Here is a 19,786-nt window from a genome sequence, read left to right on the forward strand (position 1 = left end):
CATGTATAAACCCCTTATGCTTAAAAATCTGTTCTAACTTTTAGCTTAGATACACTGATTACTTTCCCCAGATCTGAATAAAGTTTCTGTGAAGCTTAAAAACTTATGCCTTCTACCAGTAGAAGTTGGTCCAATTATCTCACCCGCCTTGTCTTTCGCTTCCTGAATAGAGGCATTTAACATGTATGCCATAGTACCTGTGGCTATGGGACAGGAGGCTTTTGTGTGCATACATGCAAGCACCTGGAATACATGTAGAATCTTTTAATTGGATTTCAGCAGTTTCTGACAGTTTCTGATTTACAGTTTTGAGAATTTGGTCCAACAATATAATTAGTTTCAGGAGAATTTGTATTATGCCTGTGTTTGTTAATGCTTGAATGGTAAGTTTAAGACCTCTCAATTTTTCATAGCAGATGTGATTGACGGCCTCTAAGTGTTATGTCTTTCATCACAAACATGATTGATATCCCTGATTTGAATAACTAGCCTACAAGCATTGTTTTTCTGTTTTAATGATTTGAGCTCTTCCCTCCATCCCCCTTGTTTGTTGCTGTTTTAGTAACTACATATCTCAATCACTTCAGATACACTTGAGTAATATTTTATCATCCATTTTTTTTCAGAAGTCTGTCAGTATGATGTATTGAAAGTATTAATTCTTAAATCTTAAAAAGGGATTATTTTCTTCTAAGTTTTACCTGCCCGAGAATTGTCATTGTGTATTCACCACATGTGCAACTTGGGGTAGGTGAAATGGAATCATATTTGATTGATCAGCAGAACAGCTTATATAGAATTTGTTATCTCTGAACACTTACAAATATTTTAAAATGCACAGTTGTTGTAGCTAACATGTCAATAGCAGAGCATAAAATACAAAATGGGGCACTTCACAATTTCCCTTTTATTGCAATGTACTGATTTAGTGAAAAATGTAAGTTCAATGTGCTTGCTTTTGTAAATTTGTAAAAATTCAATGTTTGTTAAAAGTAAAATTCACTGGTCTTTCTGAGTGAAATAAGGACTTACTTCCTTGTTAGTATCTCTAAAATAATCCAAGAAACTCTCAGTAAATCATTTTGTAAAATCTAATTTATTACTACTGCAAATAATGAAATAATTAAGGATTCTGTAGTGATCATAGCTGTAACGATTTAAGTGCCGAAATGGAAGATTATATATATAGTTTTATGAGAGTCCTAAAAAAACCTAGAGAACATCTGCTGCTTTTTGTTTTCTTTATTTATGTTGGTCTTCAGAATAAAATTTACTTAATTGGCCCATCTTAAAATATCTTTTTACTGAGCTCTTGCAAATATTAATTTGTGTCAGTTAAGCACTGTGCACTTCATAGTAATCAGTACTGCTGTAAGGATCTTTTATTAACATTAAGTGATTTGTTTCAATGTTTTCATATAGCATACAAGATTGCCATAAACATATGTTATTTATTGTATAGATAAATTTGTAACCACTCATATACTGCACTGAATTTTCAGTCAAGGAATGCTTCCAAAGACTGCATAACCTGAGTTAATTCAATGACAAGGAAGTGATGTTACAGCCACAAATGCTATTTAGAGCTAAGCTTCCCATAGCAATCCTAGTTCTGCCTCCCTTGTACGTATGTATTAGAACCTTTCATATACAGCACTATCCATTGTATTATAGGGCAAAATATTTTACAAATATGGATTAACTACCATTATGGGGAGTTATTTTAATAGGACATTCCTGCAGTATTGGTGAAAACATTTTATTTTAAGACATACCATTGTGTAAATGCTAATAAACAGTCTTTTTCTTACGGTTTAACAAATTATTTAAAAAATAACTTAGTTGATTTTGAAACAATACTATAATTATTCAGAGGAATGACTAATACAGTGACCACCTATAAAAAGTTGTCAGTATTGCCTTAGTTAAGGGTTACTTGGTTATCTGAACAATTATTTAAACTTTCCTAAGCTTCCTAAACAGAATGCCAAGAATTCTGCAAAGCTTGAGACAAAGTTATTTAGGTATCTAAGACAACATACATGTTTGTAAGCTTCATCAAGAGGGATTATCTATCTATCTATCTATCTATCTATCTATCTATTTATCTATCTATCTAAGAATGAACAAATTACATAGTTTATAAGACATGATAAAATATGCTGGGCTGAATTTCTCTCTTGTATTTGGCATAGTAACGGATATGGTATGTATACATAATGAGATGGCTGAATATAGACTGGGATAGACTGTGCGCCTCAGAGCCATGTGTGCCATGGCTTTAGTTTAGCTCTTGGGTGGACTATGAAATGTAATAGCTGGGGATGGGGTGAGAGAAAAGGTGGGAGGGTTTGACAGCTGGACAGCAAAAAACTAATGCTTTTGACACCTGGCAGGGTTGAGAAGCAGGCTTGACAGCTGCGGTTTTTGACAACTGGAAGACAGATGAGGCTTTTCAGACTGTCTCTTCTTTACCTCCTGTTTTGTGGGCAAGGTTGGAAGTGGTTTGAAATTGTTAGGCTAGGCCTGGGAGATTGAACTTGCCCACATCAACATCCTACTGCTATACAAAACCCTACACATTGAGCTTCGCAGTAGAATTGATAGACACTGTCCAGTGGATTGATGGACTGTCCGTGATTCCTTGTCTCAAAAGGCTTCAACACATATGGTGCCAGAACCACCACATGCAGCTCTGACCTATGACAGTGAAGAACACCTGAGGATGTCCAGGATCCAGTAGTTACATAAGTAATCAACACTCCTTTTCAAACAGGCCAACCAACCCTCTAAACATGTAACTATCTGAGTCCTACTCTTCTGACAGTGTCATGGGAACTTTTAGCCCTCTACCAATGTCTAAGATTTCTCAAAAGTGACTAGTGATTATGTGGGTGTCTCACTTTTATAGTGCTCAAAGAGAAGCTTAAAGATGGGCTTGATTTTCAGAGAGTGGGTATTTAACACTTTCTGAAAATCAAATCTCTTGCTGATGCCACGTCACTCAAAAATGGCGGCATTCAAAAGCACCATTGTCACAGAGCTGGAGCTGGAGGTGGGGGGTGGTCCGGGGCACCTGTAACTGATGGCCTGCTGCCTAATTCGACTTAAGGGAAGGCACCTGGGCCTCATCTGGATTTTTTTATGCTGCATTTTGCTGACTCTCGTTTTCAATATTTTCAGAGATTCCCAAGCCAGAAGGGACCATTAAGACTATCTGGTCTGATCACTTGTATAACACAGGCCATGGAACTTCCCTAAAATAATTCCTAGAGCCAGATCTTTTAGAAAAACATCCAGTCTTGATTTAAAAATTACCAGTGATAGAGAGTCTACCACAATCCTTGGTAAATTGTTCCCAGGGTTAATCACACTCACAATTAAATGTATGCCTTAGGCCTGGTCTACACTAATCCCCCAATTCAAACTAAAGTACGCAACTTCAGCTACGTGAATAACGTAGCTGAAGTCGACGTACCTTAGTTCGAACTTACTGCGGTCCAGACGCGGCAGGCAGGCTCCCCCTTCGACTCCGCGTACTCCTCACGCCGAGCAGGATTACCGGAGTCGACGGGGAGCACTTCTGGGTTCGATTTGTCGCGTCCAGACAAGACGCGATAAATCGAACCCAGAAGTTCGATTGCTTGCCGCCGAACCAGTGCGTAAGTATAGACAAGCCCTTAGTTTCTGTCTGAATTTGTTTAGTTTCAGCTTCCTGCCGTGGGATCATGTTATACCTTTCTCTGCTAGATTGAAGAGCCCATTATCAGATATGTTTGCCCACGTAGATACTTAAAGACTGTAATCAAGATCCCCTTAACTCCTTTATCTCTCAATAAAATAATAATCTCAATAAAATAATTTTTAAAAAATGTGGCTCTGACGTTTCAGAGATGTAAGGGGATGTTGTGAAGGCCAAAACTATAACAGGGCTTAAAAAGGGGTTAAAAAAGAATTAGGTTCCTGGAGGATACGTCATTCATAGGTTTATCAATGGTTATTAGTCAGGATGGTCAGGGATGCAACCTTCTGCTCTGGGAGTCCCTAGTCTCTGACTGCCAGAAGCTGGGAGTGGACAACAGAGGATGGATCTCTCGATAATTGCCTGTTCTGCTCATTTCCTCTGAAGCACCTGGCATTGGCCACTGTCAGAAGACAGGATATTGGGCTAGGTGGATCATTGGTCTGACCCAGTATGGCCATTCTTATGTTGTTAAAGGATATATCTGCAGCACCTAGCAGAAGAGTTGCCATTTACTGCCACCTTCTTGAAATGAGGGCATGAGAGAAGGGGGAGCTGGGTGCAGAGGTAGTGAAGGGGGAGGGCACTACCAGACCATCCTACACAATCAAGAAAATGTGGAAAGGTAGGACACTTTGCAAGAACAGCTTCCTACCATACTGGAACCCTCACAAGTGTCAGCATCCCCAAAGGTGGAGTAAAAACAGGATAGCAGACACCTACCCCAGCAGTCTAAAGAGTGAAAAAGATAAGGAATAATAACAACAATGGAGGGGGGAGGCAGAATATAAGAGACGAGAGGAATTGAAAGGCAGAGCTAAAAAGAGAAAAATAGCTGCCACATGGTAACTGTGGTTTTTCTTTTCTTTTTTTTTCCTTTCTTTCTTTTTTTTCCCCCTAAAAAGTTAGAAAATTATTTTGGACAATCCCACTTCTTTATTTCTACTATTTTCAGCCTCTGGCTTACTCTTCTGTTAGTTCTTTCAGACTCCATCTATTTCTGGGTCTTTTCCCCCCGGACTTGTCTATCTGTATCTCTTTTTTTGGAGGTTTCTAATGACATGTGACCCCTCAAATTGGGCCCACTGTTACCCTGCATTTGCATTGGTACTATTGGTACTGCATTTGTACTTGCTGTTGACTACCAGCAGGTAAAATTCTGTATTTAGGATAATGACTAGGAAACAATGTTCGGTATATTTCCACTTTATAATATGTTTTAAATTAAGTAAACAGTTTTCTTAATTCTCATTGACTTCATTGGAATGAGGAAGGGTCCCCAAAGTCCACATTTGTTCTTTAGAACAAAACATACTGAATTCAGTAATGCAGTGAATTTCAAAACTTACTAACAGTCATTATGATAAAATAAGTTTTAAAAGATTCAGAAGTGTGAAAGGCTATCTCAGAAAATAGACAAAATTTAAGACGTAGAATCCTATTGTTTTGTTTTTTCTATGTATTCTATTATCAGTAGTGTCAGCAATATAAAATGTAATCTACCTTTAACAGAAAATCAATATTTGTTACCAATTAACCTTTAAAGAATTACTTCTAGGTAGCCAGAAAAATAAATTCATCACTTAAAATTAAATATTTCCCCCCTAAAATCTATTTACTTTTAAATTACTATTTTTATTTTCATGCTGCTGTGAATGGAAACTTGTGACACCTGCACCTCTATTTTGATGAGATCATAGCCACGAATAATTGTGGTGAGATTTATTAGTTTGGACTGATTTACTGAAAATAAAAAATAATACCACTTCCTAGATTATCTTTTAGTGTGGCTGTTACAATCAGAAAAGTATATTGTTACCCATCTGAATGACATCCTGATGAGAGCAATGTTCCAATGGGAAGTAACAAGTGCAAAAGTGAGCAAATGTCTCTATTCTTATTTATTTTAGCTAATAAACTAGAGCAAAAGTCAGACAAAATCATTTAAATTAATTGAAAACTTGAAAAATTATTTGATAAGCAGAATTGCTTACTATTCTTACTTTAAATAAGAAAGGAAGCACTTCGCTCTAAGCAAATCTCTCATTCTATTTCAGATTGCCTTCCTGAGTTTAGGCAACATCATCATGGTGAATTAATCTAAACCTCTTCCAAGGTGGATGGTTGTAATCATAGATACAGTCAGGTCTGGCTTCTCTGCTGTGTTGGGATAGCAGGCAGCAGCAAGATGTTTGATCATTCAAAACTCAAAATACCATATATCAGCATTGCAGAGATAAGGACAACATTCAAGCTCACTTAATACACATGCTTCACCCAGAACTTCATGTACATGGTCTAGCTCTAGTCTAAGATAGCTTGACTGTGACATACTGTACATAAACATTAAAAGGCAAGAGATGGCAGCATGTTAGGGGAAGCTTTTTCTTCTCAAGTGCTGAAAGAGAGGTGTCTACAGTTCAAGGCAATTATATCCCGGTGCCTACTTTTAGACTTCTGGCTCTCAGCCATTACCTCTCTTGGGTGGAGACCAATGTTTTTCTCCCTCCTGACTAGGGTTTCAAGGCTGACAGCTCCCTGATTTACACTGTGAGATCTCCAGCAAGCCAGACTGCCTCAAAGACAGACATAAGCACTCTGCTTTCTCTCCAGAGGCTATAACCAGCATATTGCCCACAGTTATAAGTTACCACACAGCTTTAAGCAAGCACATTTATTTTTAAGGTGAAAGCATTACAGAGAAAATATATTAAAAACAACAAAAGAACCTACATGCATGCTAAAAAGCCTTTCAGAGAGGTCAATCCCAACTCCAACCTTGGGCTTTGGTAGGTGTCAGTCCTTCAAAACCGATGACTGGGTTTCTCCCATGGTTACAAGATTATAACTGTCTCAGAACCAGAACTGAGATTGGAAGATCATCCTGGTTCTTTATACATCTTGGGCCTTTGATCTCCAGTCTCTGGGAACAAGTAATCAGCAGACAAAGTCCCTCTCTTCAGAGGGCTGGGTTTTTGCATAACTGGAGTTGAGGAATTTGCATTAAGTTCCCCCTAGGTGTTGCCCAGAAAATCCACTTAACACTTAATGTCCCAAAAGACCATACTTGTCTGGCGCGTATTGTCAATATAGTCTATTGAACTCCCAGGTCTCACAATTATTAAGTTTTACAAGTTGCGAGAGCAGCTGTTAGTTCCAGTGGCGCTCCATAGGTTGCCTGAGAAGGAGACTGAATCAGCACATTTCTTGGCTGATATGCCTTATCTGATTGGCCCTGCCCATATCCTGGGCATTGCTGGCAAGATTTGGGATGCCTGAAAGGGTAGGGATTGTGGGCAATCTGTGTTGTTGCAACCTGTAATATAGTTTCCAACACCAAGGTCCCACAGTCACGTCCCTGCAGTGATTTCTCTAGGACGGAGTGTGAGGCACATAGTGTGAAGTAGCTATGCCCTCAATCTTGTACATAAAGAGCCCAATCCAAAGACATTGAAATCAATGGGAGGATCCACCTTGTCTTCAGTGGGTTTTGGATTAGGTTCAAATAGAGGACTGCAGCCTCAGGTGCTAATTCTGCGTCTTTTACAAATGCTAAATCCACATTTAAAAAAAATAGAATATAAGGGCTTGATCCTACATGCTGCTGAAAACTCTGCTCTGATCTAGCAAAGTATTTAAGTGCATGCTTAACGTTAAGCACATGAATAATGCCATTGACTTCAATGGGATATTCCTGGATCAAGCCCTAAGAGAACATCCCCATAGTACTTCGGCTAGAAATTATATCAGTCGTACCTTAAGGGCCTGGAGAACTGTGTTTTCAAGAAACTCTGGGATTGTCTCCCCATAATCCTCTTACCAAGAAATTATATTGTCAATGTGGACAGGATACTTCACCCAGATCCAGTTATCATTTTTATGGCGAAGTTGAGAGAGTGGGAGCATATTTATAACAAGTTTTATCAATCCAAAGGCTATCTTGCAGAACACAATGGACAGTATATGCCATGGTGTGATGTACTAAGCAATGGTGCATTCACAGACAAATTCCTGTGCACAACTCACAAATCTAGTTAATTTCAGGTTTTCTGTAGATGGGATTGGAAAATGGTAGTAAGTTAACATATCAACCATTTCAGCTATTTCAGGAAAGATTCCTTCAGGAAAAATTCCTTCCAGCGATATTCCTCATCACGTGTAAGAACAGACGACTATTGCCTGAATCACAGTGGAATTTCAACCTAAGGTTGTTTTTAGAGGTGGAATGGAATGCAATTATCTCATTATGTCTTCAGGCCTATTGAGTATTTAAAAATATTTAGATTTTTTTCCAGTAGGAAGTGGTACTAAAAATCAGTGCCAGGATTCATGCAAGAAGCATACTGTGATTTTCTCATTAATTGAGAAGTAGTCCTACCTTTGACAATTTGCCCCCAGTAACAAATTACATGCTGAATCACAATCTAGTTAGAAATTGAATATTTTATCTGTATTAGGGGTGTCCCCAATGTCTAACTATAGAATACAGCCAAATGCTGAAAATATGAAAAAAGTATTCAGCCAAAGCCAGATTATGGGCAGAGTACAAAGTGCCACTCTCAGACTTTCTGTATGATTGTTTATTGTAGCAGATCGTTGGTAATATAATCCAGCATGGGTCAACTGATTCTTCCAGATTTACTAGCCGTTATGTTTTGCTAATAATCTGCCATTACAATGATGACATTATGAAAAGTGTGCCACAGATAGAATATCTACTTATGTATGTGCCTGAATATCAATGCCAAACCCCTAATGATAATTAAAAGTACTTAGTACCATTTTTAGAGATGTGTTAGCAATTTAACTCTATTCTGAAAAGAATTGCTTTTTTCGTTTATAAAATGGCTGAGTTTGCATTCTTTAAAAATGGCTTATTATGCTCTGGGAAGGCTAAAGCCTCCCGTTAAGGATCTAGCCTACAAATTGCAAGAACAGGCACCCTGAGACAGGTAGCCTCTGTACAGTCAAGAAGCACCGTAAACTTGCAGCTTGCCAGAGCACATTCTGAGCAGGAAGGGGGTGTGGTTCCATGGGGCCAGGCAAGATGGAATCTGCAGTAAGTGGAAGTGAGGAGATTGGGGTCTATCACCAAGCAGGATGGGAAGAGTAATAGGAGGATATGACATGAACTGACCACAAGAGGAAGGAGAGGCAAAACTGTTGGTGCTACTGTAAGACCAGAAGGGAGCATGACTTCCTTATAATCTGTGTCTCCAATACTAAGGAAAAGTGGCAGAGCCAGTTCAGCCATGCCAAGGTACTGTGGGGAGGAAATGGGAACCTTTTATAAAACTATTTGACTTGTAATAGGTGTTTGAAAATTATTCAAGTGTGGCTGAATATCAGAACTTTTGGCCAAATGCCTGCTCAAACCTCATTCACAGAAAACTTCCTGTTTTGGATAAATTGTGATATTTTGATGCTCTAGGGAAGGAAATCAGATTTCAAAGGGTTTTCATATGCTCGAGAAAGAAGTATCAGTGTTTTTTATTCAACACACACAATCAAAGGATTTAGCTTGTCTGTTGAGTGCTCATTCCTCTGGAGGCATGATTAGTACACGGAGGGGAAAATATAGAATGTCAGCAGTTGAGCTCTGTAGACAAACAGCTTGAAGCTACTTTTCAATCATCAGACATCACAGGCTGGACAAGTTGGGTTTGTTTAGCATTGCCTCTGAATGAAGAGTTCCTCATCAGCTTAGACCATGGGCAGGGAAGTAAAAGTATTGTGTGCAGCAAGTAAAGTTGAAATGACAGTGCTTGTAAATTTCTGTTCAGTGACTTCCCACCCTAGTCTGAACCGTCCTGCCCTCCAAAATACACAATAAAATGCGTGCTGCAGAAAAATGAAGCTCACAGCTTTCTTTCCTGAATACATCATTTACTTATTTATTTATGTATGTATTTAAAATGTCCATCATCTTCCAGCCCAGACATTGGGGATTTGGAATCTGTTAAAATGACATTTTAAAGATGATAGAGAATGATGCTGTTCCTTCTTGGCAGTGGATATCATTTGTGATTTTCTTTTTTTTATCTTGGTAATGAAGCAACAAAACAAAAAAACCACTAATTTTTATTTCTCTTTTAGGGGGATAACTCCTATGTAAAGGATCGTTGGTGTGTGTTTGATGGATTCATGGTTTTTTGTCTTTGGGTGTCATTGGTGTTACAGGTAATTACATAATTTTACCTTAAATATGAAGGGCTAATATTTCAAAAGTAGGCCCTGCAGTTGTGCATGCAAAATACTCACAGCAGCATTAACAAGTAACTGTGTGCAATAAATATACAGTACACTTGTTCATGGGTCAGATTTAAAATTCAATGGGTCTACTGTTTCAGAGTCCAGTAACAACACAGCCATTGCAGTGCATCTACATTAGGGGTTTTCTTTGGTGTAACAACATTGATGTTTCACTGGTGTGAATTTCTTTAATTTAGACATGTCCTTAATTTTAAGCTCATTCAGAAATTCAACATATTGCATATTGGAAGGAATGTCACAGATTTAAAATAAAACAGAGGAAATAAAAAAACAAACCCAAAACATTTCCATAGCAATGTTAACTTGTTCACATTTCACATAAAGTTACAGTATAGGAAGAATTCTGTCTTTCCTACCCATACAATCCTTCATCATTCAGCACAGAGGGAGTTTTTCCTGAGTAAAAACTGATCAGGGACTACAGGACTCAGTTAATAATTAGAGATGGAAAAGACCTGTCATGATTGCCATTTAAAAGTCATCATATCTTATTCAAGTATGTGTTGGTGTGGATCCCACTCTAGGTGTGCATCCACACTGACTACAACATCTCAAAAAACTAGTTGTTTTAAGGTACATAACCATGCACAATTACCACATCTGAGACATACAGTTATTTTCCATTTAAGTATAGGGGAAACTGTCATATCTTTCATACACCTGTGTAGTAAAAGTGGATAAATGCTAACTTTTAAATGGCAAACACTGTAATCTACTCTGCACTCTGTCAGTGATCCCTACAGAACATTTCCTAGTACATTCATAGATCCAAAGCCAGAAGGGACCATTGTGATCATCTAGTTTGACCTCCTATATCACACAGACCATATAACTTCTCCCAAAATAATGCCTAAAGCACATCTTTTAGAAAAACATGCAATCCTGATTTTAAAAATTGTCAGTGACGGAGAATCCACCATGACCCTTGGTAAATTGTTGCTATGGTTAATTAGTCTAAAAATGTAGCCTATATTTCCACTCTGAATATGTCTAGCTACAACTTCCAGCCATTGGATCGTCTTATACCGTACTCTGCTAGTTTGACGAGCCCATTCTTACATATTTGTTCACCATGTAAGTACTTATGAACTGTAATGAAGTCACCCCTTCACCTTTTCTTTGTTGAGCTCCTTAAGTCTATCACTCTAAGACTATTTTTCTTACCCTTTGATCATTATTGTGGCTCTTCTCTGCACCCTCTCCAATTTATCAACATTCTTCTTGAATAGTGAGCACCAGAACTGGACACAATATTCCATCAGTGTTCTCACCAGTGCCAAATACAGAGGTAAAATAACCTTTCTACTACTGCATAAGAGTCTCCTGTTTATGCATCCAAGATTCTCATTAGTTCTTATGGCCACAGCATCACACTGGGAGCTCAAGTTGAGCTGATTATCCACCATGACCCCCAATCCTTCTTCTTCGAGGAGTGTCCCTGTGAATGCTTCACTTTATGTGTCTTGGCACCCTGCACTTGTAATCGGAGATTTGTAATAGCAGTGAACTGGTTGGCTGCGCAGATGCGGCAGCCATCTTGCGCCGCTCCGAGCAGTTACCTAGCATGCACAGCCAACCGACCCCCAGTTCCTTCTTTACTGCCCTTGGCTTGAGTCGGAGCGACAGCAGCGCCTCTTTACCTCCATAGATAGTTCATATTCCTTTTTTCTTTTATCCTCTAAATCCCAGTTAACTAGTTAGCATTAGTCTTTAATTTCTTCCATATTAAAAAAAAATTTAGTGTAGTTTTTCCCCCTTCCGCCACCCGGCCGACCTCCGTCAACAATGACTGAATAAAAATGGGCTACCCCATTTTTTTGTAGAGCTGGCCCTTCCTCGGGCATGCCTGGCTCCCCTGCGTTTAAATGCTGCCTGACCTTCAGGCTATCGATACTTGTTTCAAATGGCCATGATAGAGAAATTCCTCGGGTCAGCCTCCGACCCAGAATCCAGGATGCTTCCTGGCCAATGGTCACCAGCAGCAGCCTCAGACAAGGGCTCCACTACCAAGACCGCTTCTAAGGACCTTGTCCCTAAAAAGGTGACCTAACACTGGTCTTATTCATCGCCAAAGTGAGATCTGCCTAAAAGGAAATGGTCTCCTGGCGAAAAATCTGTCCCAGTACCGATGGCACCGAGAGCCTCAGACCAAGAGGCACTGTGAACGTCCGGTACCAAGACTTCTTGAGGAGCCAAGGACCTGGTACGGGCAGGCTCTCAGTGAGGTGCGCGATCTAAAACCAAGCTTCCTAGCTCGGCACTGACCGTGCTGAATAATGTCCTGGCACTGACCAGTATAATGGCGCCACCTGCTGTACATGCACAAATCAGCAAGATCTCAGCACCGACAGTTCTGACCCTCTCCTCTCAGACTGCACTGCCATCCCCGGCAACGAGCTTCCCAGTACTGCAACTTTTCAACAGAAAAGAAAAGAAAAGAAACCTGGCAGTTTCTTCTATGCCAGGGGCTTCCCTATTCAGTACCGACGGTACCCCAGCAAGGCTCAGACCAAGCCGGATCATCACCCCAGGGGCTTCAGTGCCACCTCTCTCCAGTGATGATGATGAGGAGGAGGACAACACAGGGATGTACACCCCTCACCACTGCTCTCCTAAAGCTTGATGCTCACATCACCAGCCACTGGTAGACGTGTGACCCTGGAGACCCAATCCTGGCTGCCGTCTCCTATTGCCCTCCCACCCATCTGGCCATACTGGGACCCATGGACCATCTATAGGTCCCAGAACATTAGACTTCCTAACCCACTGGTCTCCAGATCACCTGCCCACCCAGGAGGATGCACCTGAAGGAGACACATTGCCACCTACGCATAGCTCATCTTTGTCTCCAGATGAAACAATCATGCCACACCCCCTCCCCCACTTCGGGGGATGACTTCGAGTCCTTTCAGGACATTTTTAAGAGGGTAGCGGACTCCCTCGACATCTCCTTGTCTGAGCTCCCTGACACCCAACATCTGCTCACTGACATTCTCCAGGCATCCCCATCGGCAAAAATAGCACTGCCTATTAATGCTGCCATAATGCACCAAGCAAAAACCATCTGGCAGACGCCAGCCACAGAACCTCCTTCCTGCAAAAGATCGGACTAAAAATATTATGTGCTGGAAAAAAGACTGAATTTCTCTTTACCCACCCCACTCCTAATTCACTGGTGGTGGAGGCAGTAAATCAGAGGGACAAACAGCAACAGTCAAGATCCACCCCTTACGACAAAGACTGGAAGAGGCTAGATCTCTTTGGGCGCAAAGCCTATTCTTCCACCACCTTGCAATTCCACATTGCAAATTACTCTGCACTGTTTGCAAAATATACACACATTGTTTTCTACAATGTCATATTTTATTGAACATCTCCCAGAGAATAGGAGAGAAGCATGTAAGTCCAGCATTTCTAAAGGCTCTCTCATTGCAAGGACGGTCCTCCAAGCCTCTCTTGATTCCATGGACACAGCAGCCCACTCCATTGCGACCTCCGTGATCATGTGTTGGGCATCCTGTCTCCACTTATTGGGATTCCCGAGGGAGGTACAGGCTACGGTTGAGGACCTACCCTTTAAGGGTCAGAAACTGTTTGCCAAAGCCACTGATGTGTCCTTGCATACTTTGAAGGACTCCCGGGCCACCTTAAAGACTCTTGGCATCTGTCCCTGGAAACAGAAAAAGCAGGGCAGGTTTTACAACCAAACATTCCAGGCCGCACCATACTCTCAGCCCCAAAGGTACTATATCCAACACGGCAAACAGAGGCAGTTGGGCTGAAGGCAGAATCAAGACCAGCCTTCCACGTACAAGCCTTAAACCTCCAGACAATCATTTTGAAGGTCTGGTCGAGGGCCCGAGACCTCTACACTCTCTACTTCCAGATCTCAACCCCACTCTAACACCATTCGGGAACGACCTGTCACCATATTACCCAGTCTGGAACAACATCACCACAGACAAATGTGTCTGTGGTGATGTTGGAAATTATCCAGCAGGGTTACTCCATCCCATTTATTCTATCCCACCTACCAACACTTCTTACCCGTCCCTCTTCAGGACCCCTCTCACGAGCCCCTATTACAATAGGAAATAAACCACCTCCTGCAACTGGGGCCGTGGAACCAGTACCAGCTCAACACAGGGGAAGAGGATTTATTCCCATTATTTCCTCACTCAGAAAAAGAATGGCAGATTGAGACCCATTCTGGATTTACACAAACTCAACAAGATTGTGAGAATGCAGCGATTCAAAATGGTGATCCTATCGACGATAATTCTGGCATTAGAGAAAGGAGATTGGCTCCTGTCTCTCAACCTACAAGACACTTACTTTCATATCGCCATTTATGCAGCGTACAGAAGATTCCTGTGCTTCACTCTAGGACATCAACATTATCAATACAAAGTGCTACCCTTTAGACTGTCAACCACCCCCAGGGTCTTCTCCAAGGCAGCTGACCTCCACAGACTAGAGGTGATGATTTTTCCATACCTGGACGACTACCTGGTAAGAGCATCAACACAGCGGGCAGCACTAGACACCACACAAACCATGATATCCCTCTTTACAAACCTTGGGCTTCAAATAAATGTTCAGAAGCCCACCTTGGTCCCCGTCCAACAATTGGAATTTATAGGGGCCCATCTCAACTGCCTCACAGCAACAGCGAGTTACCCCAACAGCGCTTCCTCAACTTAACCACTCTGATTACTACGGTCACAGACAGCCCGCAAATGTCAGCCAGGACATGCCTACAACTTTTGGGGCACATGGCCGCTACGACTTTTGTCGTCAAATATACCAGACTACATATGAGATGCCTACAAACCTGGCTTAGCACTTGCTATATACCACACAAGCACTCCCTCAACAGGCGGCTCACCATGCCCCGCAAGGTAAAGGATTCCCTTGAGTGGTGGACGTACCCACAAAACGTCTGCTCAGGTATCCCATTCCAACAGAAAACTCCTACAATAACGATCACCAGGGATGCCTTCCCCATGGGATGGGAAGCTCACCTGGGCGACAATACGATCCAGGGTCACTGGTCAGCAGCAGAAGCCAACTTGCATATAAACATACTACAACTAAGAGCAGTCAGAAACCCATGCGAGCATTTCCTTCCTCTAATCCACAACACTACTCTCAAAGTCCCTATGGATAACACAGCATGCATGTTCTACATAAACCGCCAAGGAGGAGCCTGATCATAGCGCCAACTTCCCCTGTGCCCGGTGGGTGATCGACCTGCCCTGCCCCTGCCCCTCCCCCATCTCTTTCCGCCCCAAGGTAATTGGTCCCTCTTCTACTGAGGTATACTTACTGTTCTTCATTTTCTATTTTTATTTGTAAAAAAAAAAAAAAAATTCAGGAATTTCTCAGTGTTTGGAAAATAAAAATTAAAACCGGGATGAAATTAGGTTTAAAAAGATTAAAATGAAAAATTGAGGGGGAAAAGAAAAACAAAAACAAAATTCATAATATACACATTGTACTATAGTATAATTGAACCTTTGAACATAAAATGTTATGTTTTGTCTCTCTTAGAGCTAGTAGTTGTTCCAGTAATCCTGGTTGGCATACGCTCAGATAATTTTCTTCTAAGTATCCTCACTCACGTTGAGCCTTTTGCTATACTGGAGGTAGTCCAACTTTGAAAATAAATGCTCTGCATCAATAGATCCAGCAGGTACACTCAAAGCTTGCCATGCCACTTTGCTGAAGTTGGGAAATGTGTCTCGATAACTGTTCCAAAAAGCCAGCACATCTAGTTTCACATTGTCATGGTTAGGCATGTTCATGTAAGTACTAAATTCCCCTTTCAGATTTGAAATGTAATCTTTAGTGGCAAATGGTTGAAACACTCTGGCATAATGGTCATAGTCTGCTGCAAAATTCACCTCAAGGAAGGGGTGCAACTCCTGGATGACATTCCAAAAAGAATCTCCAGCACCAAACACTTCGGGGTTCAGATTACAGGCCATGGTTTTCTCCCATTTCTCGCTGAGTGCTGAAGGTTTTGAATGCTTTTTTGGTTTTCGCCTGTTCTGGGATTGGAAGGATTTCTGAAACAGCTGAGTTTTCTCACCGTTTGTTTCTCCTGCAGCTTTTGTGCTTAATTCACCTGAAATTTTGGTTGTCAGGATCAGGTAAACATGTATTGGCAAACGTGTTGGCAGTAGTTGGAGAAAACTCCAGTGTTTTCTGTTTGTCACACAGTGATTCCAAATTTTAGCAGTGAATATTACCTAGGTGCGCAGAATCTGGCCGTCATTTTGCTTACTTGCCAGTCTCTTGAGAGTTTCTTCTTTAGAACCAACAAACTCAGGATGATCTAGGAGATGCATTAGCAAAGTCCACACGTTATTTACATGACAGTGAAGTACAAGCTCATGCACCGAGGTTGCACAACAGGGATAGCTAATTGGCAGTTGGCTCTGCACTCGTTTCACACTATATAAAACAAAGCCTTCAACTTGTTCATATACTTGAAAATGGCCCTGAATCCAGTGATGCAAGATTTTACATCTTTCATTTCTTCCATAGCAGTAGCTGCTGGTAGCGCAATCTTAATCAAATGAGCAGGACAGGTTATACGTAGCAGCTCTGGTTTCTGATTTTTATTTCCTGTGCAAACGTAGCCATCTAGGAAGCAAAATCTGTGTTAGTTATGGCCACATTTTCCCAAGTTAGTTGGTGCATCTCAAATATGTCAGTTATTGCTGCATCAACAAAATGGGTGTCAGTAGAGGGTATGAATGTCATGTCAGCACAAAACAATGCAGGTTTATTTGCTTTGAAATAAAAAACGAAAAGAAAAGGCCAAGAATTGGACAGTCCAAAGCATCAGGAGACTTGTAAAAAATCAGACTAGATACCACATTTCCATCAGTTTAGATACTAAAGCATTGTCATTTTCTTTCAAATACTTACGAGTGAGGTTATCTGCATTAGGGAGGGTTTTTGCTACTGGACAGTATTGTCGTACAAAGTCACCAATAGGCCCTTCTGCACTTAACAGCAGTTGTCCTGCAAAAGAAAGAGAATGCACAAATTCATTGACACAATCGTACTGTGACCTCACTGTAACGATGCTACCCTTGGTGGGACACTTCTGAGAGTACCAATTCAGGAAAAATTGCTTCGAGCAGGGCAGTTACAGCCTAAAGCTGGAGTTCCTTTACTATTAAGGCACGCCGAACCAGCCAAACAGAGTCTCACCCCACTGGCTAACCACAAGTCACACAAGTAATTCCCTTAGACACTCCAGTTTCCCAGTATCACCACCAGTGCCACTCGTTATGGGGACAGATGGTTATGAAAACCAATACCCCAGTAAAAGAAAAAAGGTTCTCTCGATCCCAAAGGACCAAGCCCCGGACCCAGGTCAATATACAAGTTAGATCTTACCCACAAATCACGCTGTTGCCAGTCCTTTAGAATCTATAATCTAAAGGTTTATTCATAAAAGGAAAAAGGTATAGATGAGAGCTAAAATCGGTTAAATGGAATCAATTACATACAGTAATGGCAAAGTTCTTGGTTCAGGCTTGTAGCAATGATAGAATAAACTGCAGGTTCAAATCAAGTCTCTGGAGTACATCCACAGCTGGGATGGATCATTCAGTCCTTTGTTCAAAGCTTCAGCAGAGGTATGAAGCAGGCTTGAAGACCAGATGGAGGAGCTGCAGCAACCTTTTATAGTCCCAGTTTGTGTCAATAACATCATGGTCTCTTTCATTAAGGCCCTGGTGAAAGCTCCTGATATTGACTATCCTGAAGCTCACTTTCTTCTTTAAGCTTCTTGTGTCACTTGCTTTCAACATGCTCCTTTATTCTGTCGGCATGAGCACTGACCTCAATGCTGCAGTACGTGCAGCACAATGCATCCTGTTCACTCTGATCTTTATTTTTCTTGAAAATTGCTAAGCACTGGTTTTCTTGTTGGTAGTCAGGCATACCTTTGTGTTTTCGCCTCATGTTTACCTTTTTACTTTATCTGTGGAGGATTGATTGTTTAAATTCAGTGCCACACTAAACGGATGCAACAAAATATGTGGGCATCATCTCCCTGTGAGCCAGTCATAGTGCGATATTAATGTTTGATTTTTCCAATCTCTACCATGTGTGTTCTGTGTTTTACACTGCGGAACTGCTTCAGTCTCAGAGCTGCAGGACACAACAATTGTGTATTGCATTAGTGTTTAACAACAATAAGTACCCCAGAAAATATTGAATGGATTGATAAATGGGTGTAAATTAGTAAAAACCACACTCCTTTAATAAAAAACCCTGGTAATTTAACAGTGAAAATAGGTAAAAACAGAAAACATGGAACATTACGTATACTATGTACTATACAGTCTCCTCATCCCATAGAAGGTGGATCAATGTTCCATGAAAGCAAAACCCTTCACCCTGCGCCCCTTACCTAGCCAGTGATTGACTTCCAGAATCTTCTGCTTTCTGTCTTCCTTTGCTTGTGGGACAGGAAGGATCTCACAGAAGATGGCTTGGATATTCTTCTTCAGCATGCTTCCAAATTCCCTGAAGTAATCTACTGTCTGCAAGATATCCCACCATGCAATGTCATTACCTGGCTAAGTGTGTGCATTTTGTAACAGTGAGAATCTATTCATGGCCTTTGTAACATTTTCAGATATTAATTTCATTAACTGGAAAAGAAAACTTTTCATTCCTAGCAAAGAACAGGGAGAGAGAGAAAGAGCCAGATCAAGAGATCCCTCTTCAAGACTTCTTGCATACACAGCTGGAAGTTTTTTGAGTTGTTTGAGTTAGAAGTATTAGGAACATGGGTGGAATATATTTTTATTTCTCATTAAGATAATTCAAAAATGGCTGAGGGGATTTTTCTTAAATTTTCTTTAAAAGAAAGAAAAGTTTTAAAATAAAAATTTCAATCCAAAAGGGACATTGAAAGTGAAAAATGTTATCATGAAAATAGTTTTTCTGCCTTCATAAATGTGAATCCACAAAGACAAATACTGTTTCAAGAGTACTGATGTGGACTGTGCAGGAGTAGCAGAAACACCCCCCCTCTTTTGATCATAGGTGTTTGAAATCGCTGAGATAGTTGATCAGATGTCACCCTGGGGCATGCTGCGGATTCCAAGGCCTCTTATTATGATTCGAGCATTCCGGATATATTTTCGCTTTGAGCTTCCAAGAACCAGGATAACAAATATTTTAAAGTAAGTGAATAATTTATCTGTAAACATAAATGAAAATTAAAATGTTCTTTAACATGATTGTATAAGCAGCTGGGAGGAGGATTGTTAGATTTAGACCTGGACAAAAAAAAATGTCAGAATTGTGCATTTTAGAAAAATATCAACTCCCAGTATAAGAGAGACAGAAAACAGTTAATGTTTTTTGTGAAAAATTTTGATCTGCTCCAGTGACTTTTACATATTGGAAGGAGCAGCTAGCGATAAGTGTGCATGCTCCTATGACATATATCTTTTTAAAAATAATAAGACACGCATACACACTAAACCAGGGATCGGCAACCGTTGGCACGTGACCCGAGACGGTTTGTTTACCTGCAGCGTCTGCAGGTTTGGCCGATAGCAGCTCCCACTGGCTGTGGTTTGCACGCTGCTTCCCGCAGCCCCCATTGGCAGATGCTGCAGGTAAACAAACTGTCCCGGCCTGCCAGCGGATTTCCCTGACAGGCCGCGTGTCAAAGGTTTCCATCCCTGCACTAGACTGTAATGAATATCACGCATAGCGTGTGATGGTAAT

General features: G+C 40.8%; 1 protein-coding gene across 2 annotated transcripts in view; it reads left to right on the top strand.

The window, feature by feature from the left end:
• The window catches only part of NALCN (sodium leak channel, non-selective), a 361,008-nt gene that overhangs the window by 31,468 nt on the left and 309,754 nt on the right, over positions 1-19,786 (top strand). For both annotated transcript variants that reach the window (XM_065592295.1, XM_065592302.1), the window contains exons 4-5: positions 9,839-9,922; positions 19,094-19,233. In XM_065592295.1, coding sequence (XP_065448367.1) covers positions 9,839-9,922; positions 19,094-19,233 — 224 coding nt within the window. The remainder of the gene's footprint in view (positions 1-9,838; positions 9,923-19,093; positions 19,234-19,786) is intronic.

The sequence above is a fragment of the Chrysemys picta genome, chromosome 1 (assembly GCF_011386835.1).
Source record: "Chrysemys picta bellii isolate R12L10 chromosome 1, ASM1138683v2, whole genome shotgun sequence".
Classification (NCBI taxonomy): Eukaryota; Metazoa; Chordata; order Testudines; family Emydidae; genus Chrysemys; species Chrysemys picta.